This window comes from Salvelinus sp. IW2-2015, linkage group LG31 (assembly GCF_002910315.2).
Source record: "Salvelinus sp. IW2-2015 linkage group LG31, ASM291031v2, whole genome shotgun sequence".
Lineage (NCBI taxonomy): Eukaryota > Metazoa > Chordata > Actinopteri > Salmoniformes > Salmonidae > Salvelinus > Salvelinus sp. IW2-2015.
In genome coordinates, this window is record NC_036870.1 from 15,847,532 (window position 1) to 15,861,092 (window position 13,561).

The following is a 13,561-nucleotide window of genomic DNA, read 5'->3' on the forward strand; positions in this document are numbered from 1 at the left end:
AGTCTGGAATCCAAACTGTACATTTCTCTGAAACAATACTGAAAGAGAACGATAGTTAGTTTGGATTCCAGGTTAATACACTACTAACTAATTTTGTCCTTGGCCCTCAGTTTATCACAAGATTATTTTTGGTCCTCTTCTGACCAAATTCAGCCACTTTATTTAGAAATGTGTTGTTTATTTATGTATATCCAGGTTTCCGCAGCGACCACCAGTGCAGGACAGTTGGGGGTTGGTGTGGTGATGTGAGGCTTGTTACTGTGGAGACAGTGTTTATCCTCTGGGGCCTCTCAGATGGACCTCTTCCCTACCCCAGCTCAAAAACATGCGCACACACACTCACACACACACTGAAGAGGCTCTAAACAGCCAGCAAATATTCCTAAAATCCTATCAGCCTGACCCAGACAGACAATCAGACAAACAGATAGACACACACACACACACACAGAAGAGGTTCTAAACAGCCAGCAAATATTCCTACGATCCTATCAGCCTGACCCAGACAGAGAAACAGACACACACACACATGCACACCACACATACACAGTGAGGACAGTGGGCTTGGCATCCACAGCAGATGACTCAGCGAGGAAAATATGATAGTGGGTCAAATTGAGCTGTACAGTCTGTGGTGGGAGACAGAGAAACCTGCCTACCCTCATGGCTGTGTGTAATAGAGGGCAGCCCACCCACGCAGCCCACAGAAGACAGGAGGAGATGAGCAGAAGCTGTTCCTGCTGAGGTAGAGATGTTCAAGACTACTGGGGACTCTGGCTATGTCCCAAATGACACCCCAAAAGTTCCAAAAGCACTATATAGTGCACCCTTTTTATTACAGCCCTATAATAGATCCTAATAAAATACCAATACTAACGCACACACACACACACAGCTCTGTGGGTGAGTCATGAGGTCTGGTGTACCAAGCACAGAAAGAAATCGTTAGTTAAAAAGCAGTGAGATGAAGACAGCCCGTGTGTCCGTGTCTCAGTGCTGGAGTTTGTGTGTGTTTTTTCCAGGGGAAAGCTCCAAGGGTGTTCCTACTTGTCTCCGTCTTCTCTTTCTCCTGGCTTCTCTGTAGCTGTACGGGATAAACGAACCAACAGCTCTGACAGSTCTATTCCAGAGAGGGAGATTTTCCTCCTCACATTTTCATCTCGCATCTTTAATCACGATGACAGACTCTTTTCCTCTCAAATGAACTTTTATAAAGAACTAATTTGTCACTTTCGGTGTTTTTCTCAGTTAACTGTTATAATAACAGGCCAAATTCCCTGTGTTCTGTTTCTATCAGGTGTGTCCGTTCTACACTCCACTGCCTGGTGTTGCAAATCCCCAGGGCTCAGACATGCAGAACACACCAGGGTCAAAGTTCAGAGAAAGACTAGGACTGAAGTGTTACAGACTCTGCGATAGAAATGTAAGGTCATTTCCGATTGAGCAGACATTTGCAGTGTTTAACGTGAATGCAGTCTCCGATATATCGGAGCATTGTCTTTAAACTGAAATCATGCTGTAAAACTGAACTTCCGTGATGTGGATTGAATAGAGCCCTAGCCTGGTCCCAGATCTGTTTATGCTGTATAGTCAACTCCTATATGGCCAGTGGCAGGTCAGAACAAACAGATGTAGGACCAGGGAGACATGGTAAGAGTATTCAGTGACGAGCGTGGGGTAAACAGTCCCCAAAAGGCATGCAATGCAATAYAATATTACCTCAAACTTCTCAATCTGACAGCCTGGCCCTCAGCTGCCTGGTCAGCCAAAACACACAGAATACAACTCATCCAAGACAGGCAACAGCCATCTCTTTTCCCCCCTCTTTCCAATGATACAGGAAACCCCTCATTAGATATTATGGATGACATGCAGGCGTAACTATATGGCTAATGTATGGATGGCTAYGAGGGCAGAGGGGATTGATTMAGTTTCCCATGGTAACTTTGAGGGGGTGGGAACAGAACAGAACACGGAAGTGTTTGTGTGTCTTAGGGCCTTGGTGTCAGACTGATGAGATCATAGAAATGGAAAGAATAGATTATATTTCTATTGAAGGGACACCCTAGTGCATGATACAGTAGGAGAGAGAGGAGACTTAAGCAGATTTAAAGCCACAGCTAATTTGTGTTTCAACAAACAGCAACCCTAAAATTGTTTAAAGCTGAGTGATGGGGTATGTCAGTGGGTATACCATTAATTGAAATGACAATTAAACAGCTATACATTTTGCAGATTGCACCTTTAATGCCTCTGCTAAGTCATACAGACCCTTCCACCTGCTTGCCCTGCATGTCTGTGTCTGTCTTGTCATTCAAAAGGGACGATCTGTAACCTATTAGATACTTGTGTTTTATACATCCATCACATATACAACATATGTCTGAAACCATTATGAATGTGTCGATAGAGGAAGAAAGAGATAATACCAATGTTTCCATTTTGTACCTTTTTTTATTATTTGAAAAAKAAGTACCCTGACCCTGGATCGAGAAATGTACAGTAACCTGGGTGAAAAAGATCCAAAAAGAGTAAACTCCTTTAAGATGTCGGTTGGTATTTCAGGCACTTAGAATCACAAAAGTCTGTTTTGTTTTCTTCACGCTACACAAACATGGTATTATTTGGTCCTTACATCTGCAAATGAAAAGATCAGTTGAAACCACAGTCAGAACAGAATACAGATTTCTGGTTTCTTATATTTCCTTTTATGGATCCAAATACACTTAAAGTCCCTCATCACGACTGGGAGGATGAAAAGTTATTCCATCACATTTCAACCATTTTCCATACATCAAAATAGACCACCAGTCCTCACCATACATATAACAAAGAAGCCAACGCTTCAGAAAAAAACCCTAACAAAACATCATAACAACGTCTCAAATCAGATTTACAGCAGTATTCATTGAAAAACTTAGTGGGAATGGTTGCAGTTGAAGATTTGGCAAAAAGATACAATTCAATACAAATGTTTCCTTTTTTTTGGTCCTCATTGGACTTTGTCCTCAAGTCTCCCACAAGAACCCATTTTGCTACAGGTGGACTGAGCAAAGTACTCTATCAAACTGCTGAGCTCACGTTACCATAAGACAGAGGGTGTGTCTCAAATGGTACCCTATCCCTATATAGTTTCCTGGTCATGTAAAGTACTGCACTATATAGGGAATAGGGTACCATTTGAGACTAAAACAGAGAAACTAGAAGCTTAAAAAACACAACATACAACATAGTCCTCTTACACTGATCCACATCACTCAGCTGCAAGGAAGCCATGTTCTGTGGTAAGAGTTACTATAAGAGTTACTCATGGGCGACTGGACCCGCGCTATGTAGTAGTTACTGAAGTTGACGTCCCTGACGTAAGGTGCCGGCTGGTAGTAACAGGTGATGTTAGCCAGGGCAGGGATGGCGTTCTGCTCTGCCATGGCCCGTAGCGCCAGCGCCGAGATCAGTGCCAGCGTCTGGCGGCGCTCATGGCCCATCAGGCACACGGTGCTCTCGTCCACCACATGCCGCAGCGTCACCAGGCAGTCGTAGCGCTTGTCCTCCATGCCGTTGAAGTGGTTCTGGAGATACGCTTCCAGCTTACGCTGCTGCTCGCCAATGTCCGGGAAGTCGATGAAGAAACGAGAGCACATGTAGCGTTGCAGCAGCTTCATATGAGCCTCTGAGTCCGGTTTAAACCCCCGCACTAGCAGGTGGCAGTACTTCAGCAGTCCTCCTCCCCGGATCTCCTCAGGGCTGTGCGTGGCTATGGTCCTGGTGCGGAGGTGTCCCAGGGCCTCCTGGAAGTCCCCGTACATGCTCTCTCCGACCACGGTGGGGTGGAAGCTCTCAGACATGGACGTCTCTGAGCAGCGGTCGAACAGCAGCAGTGAGTCCAGGCCGATCTGGAACGAGTCCACGCTGAACTCAAACTGCCTCCGCAGAGAGTCCACAAACTTCAGCTCCACGTTCTTCCCCGTGTTGTTGGAGAGGGAGATCAGGCTCCAGCGGTCTGTGTCGTTGCACACCTTCACCAGCTTCTGGACGTAGGCTTCTTTGAGGGTCATGGGCGAGACACGGCTGAGCCCCGGAGGTAGGAAGTCCACCAGGCTGTCCAGGACCACATCTTTGACCACACGAAAGGTCTTGTCATCAGTCAGGTTTAGGCCAAAGATGAGGTCCAGGTCCTTGTAGCCCAGGCCAGTGTCCTGRTGGAGCACATAGCTGGCTGCTGAACCGTTCAGCTTCACATCCCGGACCACCACACCACGCTCCTGCAGACGCGCCCGAACCACCTGCACAGAAGAGAGAGAGAAACATGGGTGAGTGATCTGAGAAGTATTATTAGGGCATTTTATTGTCAATTTTCTTTTCCGATCAAATACGTATTTTTTTGTTGTTGCTTTCAAGTGATCTGATAGAGCAGGGGTGCCATGGTTTTAGTTTTTTTCCTTTTAATTTTAAGACCTAGACAACCAAGTGAGGAGAGTTCCTACCTRATCAGTGACCTTAACTGATCAATCAAGTACAAGGGTGGAGTGAAAACCGACAGACACATGCCCCTCCATGGAATGAGTTTGACACCTGAGCGTTATCTATGAGTGATCTGCGGCCGAGATATGTTAGTGATCTAAGAGAGAGATATCCATACAAACTAGGGTGATTCATTCAAAGAACTATGCACTGAAAATGCATGCCACTGCAAGTTGAAACGTAACTTTCATGGTCACTGGCACTTTAAAAAAAAAATGGTATTATTTACATTTCAATCAAGGAATGGTTCACCTTGCTTTTAGCGTATGCTCATAACAGTAAATATAAAATACTAGYATCCAATCATTTGTTGTGTGGATGAGAATAGAGACAAGCAACAACATGGAATAGCAAATGTAATCATTACTATCAAAAGATTGTGAGAACCGTTTCTGTTTTTTGCAATGCACAGACATTTAATTTGTTCATATACTCTTATTGCCATTCTTAAAAGACAAAGGTCTGTCTTTTTCTCACGCAGAGAGATGTGACACTGAAGAAATGAACAGCCTCTGATTGTAATGCATGGAGAATCAGAGATTTTTCTGTGGAACACAGCAAGCCAGTGCATGTCTTTTGTCTCTAACTTCTGGAGGAAACCCAGCTGACCTGCAGGTTATCTAAAAGAAACATTACACATCTGTGAAACGTAGACAAATGGGGTTGGGTTGTGAACTTATAAACTCTGGTATGATTGCGCCATACTGAAAACATATTTTCCCTATGTCGTAATATCAAYAGCATACTGTACTTGGTAAAGAAATGGTTCATGAGCGTATTGGGTCACAGAACAGAACCATCTGGGGTGGATCCTGGAGTTAAGGGAAGCTAAAGGCAAGGCAGCTGAGACTGACTGTTACAACACTCCAAAGAGGAAAACAAGAAACTGGGACAATACTTAACAGGCATGACCACGGTTACCAAGTACACACACTTGGTATCTTTATCCAGACACTGATCCAAGTACTCAAAGGTATCTGGTATCTAGTCTGTATATGTACACAACCACATACAATCTATTTCCCTTTCCAGGTCGGATCAAGTTCACCATTTTAAGCATAAGATAAGCATAACAACATAAGCTACGAACTCTCTTTACTATCAAAATACCTATTTTATGCAGTTGTTGTCCACAACTGTGCTACAGTGCCACCATTTCATTACAAAGTGGATATCTGCATCAGTCACCACCCACAATGAAATATGGTTTTAACCAGCTCAAGATAGAAATGCCCTCAGTACAATGCTGCCTGATTCACACCGATTGAATCAACTTTGTTTCCACGTAATTTCAATGAACTAACGTGGAATAGACATTGAATTGACGTCTGTGCCAAGTGGGGAGCCTATACGTTTGTTTCGGGAACACACAAGCACACACACACGCAAACAAAGTTGTGCCTGAGGAAATAGGTTATGTTGGCTTCACCACTATGCCAGGAAAGGAGTGTCCTGCCGAGTCTGACTTAACATAGCTAGATTCCCCCATTCATGAATTAAGGTTACGGCCTCCTCCCTACCAACCTAAAAACAAAGACAGACCAAAAACAGACAAATTGAGACATGCATGATATGTGTTGTCTCCCTCTCTGCCAAAACTCTTGCAAAATCCTTCCTGGCCTTTAATTGTAGCCTCCTTTACCCAGGCCCAGAAACACACTGTCACTGTGTGATTGAAGAATATGAATATGGTCCATAGCTACTGACAGGGTTCCAAGGGAATGGGTAGTGGTACTCACAATGAACAATGACACCACCATGAAAAGGTCTATTGAGGAAAAGGTTCAAAACGTAAACTAAAGGTTAAGAAAAAATGAATGTTGAGTTTCAAAGCCAATCCTTTTTAGGGACGGAAATAACAGAGAATTGAGTAAGCAATAAAATCAGTTTATGGAACCCTGCTGTGCTCATCTGTGCTGTGTTCCAGTGAGCATGGCAATCTGTTTCTATTGGTAACCCGACCTCTGGACAGATGGTCACTAATAAAAACATCCAGAATATTAAAGGCTTCTTCCTTCTTTCTGTGGAAACAAACACCAGAATATATATGAATCATTTCCCAGAGTCCTCGTGGAATAATCAATGATTCATAGAAACTGGAATATATGCTTCAATGAACACATATGTACGTATATTGGAATTAGGTTTGACTAAGCTACAAGCAGTATCCATGATAATAAACAGTAATAACTGCCTTACCAAACATAGGGTTGGGTATCAAGTATCAACCCATGATGATACCATTAAGATAGTTATACATACTGCTAGCCTGAAACAAACAATGAGGAGGAAATAATTGTCCTTAATATGGGCTGTGTGATATGTTACTGAGTCCAATGACAAGTAGGTCTAACTGAATGTAATAGGTCAACCCGAATGCCTCCAGGTGTAATGCATTACATGGTTATAATGACGTGTAAGACTTACATTAAGCACGTATGACCCCCTGATAATGTCTTAACACAAAACGGTCTCCCAAAATAAGAAGTAACGCCCTTTCTTCTACCTCTCCAAAAGCAAGTCATTCCATTCCTGCGTTACGCAACAAGCACCGGGTGAAGTTGAGCTAAGGGGGGACACTTCCTCTCGAAGTCGACCAGGAGAAGCAAGAGACTTATAAAAAAGCCACAAACTGACCAGACGGTGTGGTGTTGACAATGTCTTGGCGACACGTTATGTACAGTCTCTTTGCATTCCTACTCCAGTCTGGCGGGTTTCCTCTAGTAGTCCATTTACCTCAGTCTGTGTGTCTCCTAAATAGCACCCTATTCCCTACATAGTGCATTATATAGGGAATAGGCTGCCATTTGTAACTCACCTTCAGTCTGACTGCAGCCTGAATGTGTTTTATTATTTTAGTGGGAAAACAGAGTCAGAAACAGCCGTTTGCCAGCTAAACCCCGTGGTCCCCTAGACACCAGTTATAGCACTGCCTGGCCTGGACAGAGAGTCACAGAAAAACCCAGCCAAGCCAAGTAAATGGCATCAGTAAATGAATGAGATGTTCAGTAGTCTATGACCCTGGCATCCGGTCCAGTCAGCCCAGAAGGCWAGCAGAGACAGCCCAGTCATACTATACTCAGTGTACTGTCAGTAGGCTAGCAGGAACAGATGATGGGGTTTTCCTCAGGGCTGAATTAGTTGCCTTGCTGTGGGTGGTCACGGCACCTGAACCAGCATTCATTTATAAAACTAGACTGGTATACAGTATTTATAAAAGTAGACTGGTGATGCAGTATTTATTATCATTAACTAGACTGATGATGCAGATTTATTATCATGATTAGACTGATGATACAATATGTATTACCATGAAACTAGACTGATGATACAGTATTTATTACCATGAAACTAGACTGATGATGCAGTATTTATTATCATTAAATTAGACTGGTGATGCAGTATTTATTACCATGAAACTAGACTGATGATGCAGTATTTATTATCATGAAATTAGACTGATGATACAATATGTATTACCATGAAACTAGACTGATGATACAGTATTTATTCCATGAAACTAGACTGATGATGCAGTATTTATTATCATTAAATTAGACTGGTGATGCAGTATTTATTACCATGAAACTAGACTGATGCAGTATTTATTCCCATGAAACTAGCTGATGATGCAGTATTTATTACCATGAAACTAGACTGATGTTACGTATTTATTACCATGAAACTAGACTTGATGATGCAGTATTTATTACCATGAAACTAGACTGATGATACAGTATTTATTACCATGAAACTAGACTGATGATGCAGTATTTATTATCATGAAATTAGACTGATGATATAGCATTTATTATCATAAAACTAAATTGGTGATACAGTATTCATTAATAAAACTAGACTGGTGATAAAGCATTTATTGGGGATGCAGGTTGCCTAGTGGTTAGAGCGTTTGGCCAGTAACTGAAAGTCTGCTGGATCGAATCCCCGAGCTGACAAGGTAAAAATCTGTTGTTCTGCCCCTGAACAAGGCAGGTAACCCACTGTTCCTAGGCCGTCATTGTAAATAAGAATTTGTTATTAACTGTCTTGCCTAGTTAAATTAAAAAAATATTCTACCTCATAGAGAGAGAGAATGTTGAGTTCAGCTGGCATTTCCTCGCAATGGCCTCCTTGAAAGCCAGCAACAGGAAAGCACACGCCTATATGTAGAAGACTAACAGAGCTATACACTGTAGTGTAAGCCCAAAATATGTTCCTTTCCTGTTACTCTATCTGTGGAGACGTGTGGTGTCATCATGTCATTGAGTCTTACCAACAATAGACCGACAGAGGAGTTGGCTTACAATCTGGCAGGGCCCACAACAGAACCAGGTGACTGGGCTAGTATTGTGGTGTGTGAGTGTGTGAGTGTTGAGGGTCTACTCATACCATGTCAACCTTGTCAAGAGTCCTGACCCTCTAAGGCCCCTGTTACTGGAGTGACTGACTAACAAATCCAGTTTCCCCATCCTGMCCCAGAAATGGAAGCCATCGCCGTCACCCGGGAAAGTCGAGCTCACTTCCAGTAAGCTCACAATGGTGAAACAAGAGCAGGGATGAAGAAACAACAAACAAAAACGAAACCAGATCTTCCTCAGGCTTTGCCCTACTGTGCACTCAGTCAGTCTCTATTGTATTCTACTCTATTCTAGAATCTACACCCTGAATTAGATTCGAGCAAACCTGGAAAAAGTGTGTTCCCTTTGCTTGGGTGGCCAAGCCAAGTAAAACAGGTTAGCCCCCTAGCTCTACCTCTACCACCCTACTGTTAACATTAAGTAATATCTGATCGGACACACTAAAACACATTCAATGTCTGGATATGTAATCTCGGCTGTATAACACCACTGGGTAGGCCTACTGGCTAGTGTGTGTGTGTCACAAGAGGCTGCGGAGGGGAGGACGGCTCATAATAATGTCCGGAAACGGAGCAAATGGAATGGCATCAAACACATGGAAACCATTTGTTTGATGTATTTGATACCATTCCACCTACTTAATTCTGCACCAACCATTACCACAAATCCGTCCTCCCCAATTAAGGTGCCACCGACCTTCCTAGTGGTTGTGTGTGTGTGTTTGTGTGTGTGTGTGTTGTGTGTTGTGTGTGTGTGTGTGTGTGTGTGTGTGTGTGTGTGTGTGTGTGTGTGTAGGCCTATAGTATAGTTCCTCAGAACTGTCAACCCAATGTTGGCTTATAGTTCCTCAGAACTGTCAACCCAATGTTGGCTTATCTACCCACAATCCACTGCACTAAATGAAGTGTGAGACTTCTCGTGTGAACTAAATCACCAACAGTGAGACTTTTCTTTTACACCTCCCACGGCTCAGACACACACGGACACACACAGACACACACRGACACACACAGACACACACAACAATATGGAGCCGCACACTAAACAGATGTTATCTAGATGACAGCTTTTCAATCAACACCCCCCTATTGAGAGCCCTGTGGAACACCCCGAAGAACACATTTCTGGCTGTATGAAGACGTTTTTTATTTAGGTCCTGGGTTGGATCGGTTGGTTTTCCAGGCAGGGGGGAGAGAGAGAGAGAGGAAGGGAAAACGTTACTGGAGATATGCACTAATGCTTACTGCCGATGGTATGGAGCTGCATGGCCAGCCAGAGACCACTGTAGACTTTTCCAGCCAGGGGATTTCTCTGATGAACAACATGGATAGAGCATACATCCTTCACATAGGTCTGCTCTATTAATACAGATCACAAGCATTCGTTTCATTAATGAAAGAGACTGGAGAGGAATCTTTTACATTCTCAACGTCTCTATACTCCGCCAATTATAATTCAATGTACCTTACTGTCTCTCCCTGTGTAAAAGTTGTATGGTTTCCTTGACCAATGAAATTTCTGGTCGCAGAAGCATTGGAAAGAGAAAGTGGAAAATGACAGTTAAAGCATTAGATCATCTGCTCCTTGAGATCTCCTCCTGTCTGTTAAAGTAAATGTAAATAACATGACTGTCACTCATGATGATTCATAAGTCATGATTCACTGCAATGGGTGGATATTCAAATGTAGGCTACCAAGGCATCCCAGTATATTTCCAATACCTTGAGTAGGCTATTGTAAAAATTCAGTGTATGAGCATGCCAACATGACTGGCAAATAATCATATTCACAGATGTTTTCTGACCTGATATTGAAGAATATTGGAGCYTTTTATTCTCAGCCACAGTGCTGAGAAATGAGACTGGTCTAGATTATGATATTACACAAAGATGACATGGTTAGCCTTGGAATGCTACCAAAATACACTGCTTTCCTTACACTTTTCTTAGCCTACCTATCAAATTCGACTTTAATGTACTGTGTGTGTGCGTGTGTAGACTACCTGAGTAAAAGTGTGCAAGCGTTCGTGCGTTTAAAAAATATATATTTCATGTACATTCCTGAGTTGCCTATTCATTCACTAAAGCACTTTATGATGAGACTGAATTAGATAAATATTGAACTATTTAAAATAATGTAAAATAACAGCTATATGAGATGAGTTTGGCTAGACAAAAGTTTCGTTTCCCAATATCGGGCTGCATGCGCTCCAGAACTGCCCAGACCAAAGCCGTTATCTCACCTGGACTATCTGCCGAGGCTGTACAGAGAGCGTCGGGAAGTTTCCGCGTCCATGAATAGGGACGCTCTCTCCGAGAATAGAGTCCAACCTCTGCACCTGCTCCCAAGACAACACACAGAACCGCCGACTCTGCTCCGACTCATCCCCGGAGGACATGACGATGGGATTTGGAAAATAAGTCAATTATTTGGTAGTTTAGTTGATGTAGGCTATTATGGACAGTACCAAAGCAATTCCCCAAATAAGTGTTTCTTTTGAAGTTGGAATGAAACTTTAAATCGACAAGAAATCAAACAAAATCGCTCCTTTTGCGCTTCTCAGATTCACTTAGAACAGAAGTTTCTAAACAATCTAGGCTGAAGATCCGAGAGAGTTCTGCACATGCAAATCATAGACCCGTAAACTGAACAGTGTGGCATCTCCAAAATTCTGCTGCGCTGTGATACACTTCTAGCTGTAATCCAGCTAGAGGCATATTGACGGGTTTTAAGAAAATGGGATTAACATAAGCGTCCTGATTGGCTGTTTGGCAGGTTTATGAAGACGTACCTCAACACACAGAAGACTACAAGCGGCCATGCGCACACACCCACTTCCCTTGCGTCAGCAGAGACCAGTCTGTTGCTGTCATTGGATACTTCAGTCACATTTAGTATACGCATTAGAGGGCTATTTACACTGTCTATTGGCAAACGCATCTTCTGTTCTGTAGAGTGAGTAGACATGTAATAGACTAATAATAATAATAACAACAACAACAACAATTTAATCATAAGAACAACAATTAATTTAACTGTCTACTCTAGAATGATAGAGTTAGGGCTCTATTCAGTCAGTAGCGCTGAAGATCCGCTTTATAGCGCGATTGACAACTAGGCAATGTTCCAGCAGTTGTGGAGAATGCATTCCGGTTAACACTACATACACTACAATGCATTCTCCACAACTTGGCTCAAACGGAAATTAGACAACCTTACCATTTCTAGCGCAATCATTAACTCTTTAGTGATGCAGATTGACTAGAGCCTTTACTCTGGTTATTGTGAATTATAAGCCTGCATTTCTTTTCACTTAAGTAGGGGAAAACATTTGTTTCTGTTACAGTATAATTTAACCCAGTCTGTATCTCCATCATGTCTTTATTGAAAACCGGTCATTCACACTTTTCAAAACTGTCCTGACCAGCCAGCAACCTCACACTCTATAATGCAGTGGATCTCAAACTCTTTGGGTCCGGGGCCCCATTTTGATTGCAAACTAATCAGGGACACCCTCATCAGAACTCGAGTTTGATCAAATAAAGGCATTTTACTATGACTCCAGGCAGTGCATGGCCAGATGAACCAAGCCTCGGGCCCTGGAAAGAAACATTCTAAAGGCCCGCCTCTTGGCATCGGAAAGAACATTTAGCAGTTTTCAAGCAAATGTCTTGCAATTCTACACTTTCTACACTTCTACATTTTGTCATGGGGCAGAATAATGTTTTGTTGTTACAGCTTTAAAACTTCTTATGGCTGAGATCCCGCTAACGGGATCGATATGACAACAGCCAGTGAAAGTGCAGGGAGCCAAATTCAAACAACAGAAATTGCATAATTAAAATTCCTCAAACATACAAGTATTTCACACCATTTTAAAGATACACTTCTTGTTAATCCCACCACAGTGTCCGATTTCAAATAGGCTTTACGGCGAAAGCACCACAAACGATTATGTTAGTTGAGTGCCTATTCACAGAAAAACACAGCCATTTTTCCAGCCAAAGACAGGAGTCACAAAAAGCAGAAATAGAGATAAATTAATCACTAACCTTTGATGATCTTCATCAGATGACACTCATAGGACTTCATGTTACACAATACATGTATGTTTTGTTCGATAAAGTTCATATTTATGTCAAAAAATCTCAGTATACATTGGCGCGTTATGTTCAGTAGTTCCAAAAACATCCGGTGATTTTGCAGAGAGCCACATCAATTTMCAGAAATATTCATCATAAATGTTGATGAAAATACAAGTGTTATACATGGAACTTTAGATAAACTTCTCCTTAATGCAACCGCTGTGTCAGATTTAAAAAAAGCTTTACCGAAAAAGCAAACCATGCAATAATCTGAGTACGGCGCTCAGACAACAAATCAAGCCAAACAGATATCCGCCATGTTGTGTAGTCAACGGAAGTCAGATTATAAATGTTCACTTACCTTTGATGACCTTTGATGATCTTGATGATCTTTGATGATCTTCATCAGAATGCACTCCCAGGAATCCCAGTTCCACAATAAATGTTTGATTTGTTCGATAAAGTTCATCATTTATGTCCAAATACCTCCTTTTGTTAGCGCGTTTGGTAAACAAATCCAAACTCACGACGTGCGTGCAAGTCCAGCGGAAAGTACGGACGAAAAGTCCAAAAAGTTATATTACAGGTCGTAGAAAC

The 13,561-nt window shown here is 42.3% G+C and overlaps 1 protein-coding gene across 1 annotated transcript; it reads right to left on the reverse strand.

The window, feature by feature from the left end:
- Positions 1-2,434: 2,434 nt before the first annotated feature.
- On the reverse strand, positions 2,435-11,605 carry LOC111955955 (terminal nucleotidyltransferase 5A). The gene is made up of 2 exons (XM_023976346.2): positions 11,122-11,605; positions 2,435-4,283 (listed from the first exon to the last, which is right to left on the reverse strand). Exons 1-2 carry the CDS (start codon positions 11,275-11,277, stop codon positions 3,258-3,260), a joined length of 1,182 nt encoding a protein of 393 aa, XP_023832114.1. The 5' UTR covers positions 11,278-11,605; the 3' UTR covers positions 2,435-3,257.
- Positions 11,606-13,561: the final 1,956 nt, after the last annotated feature.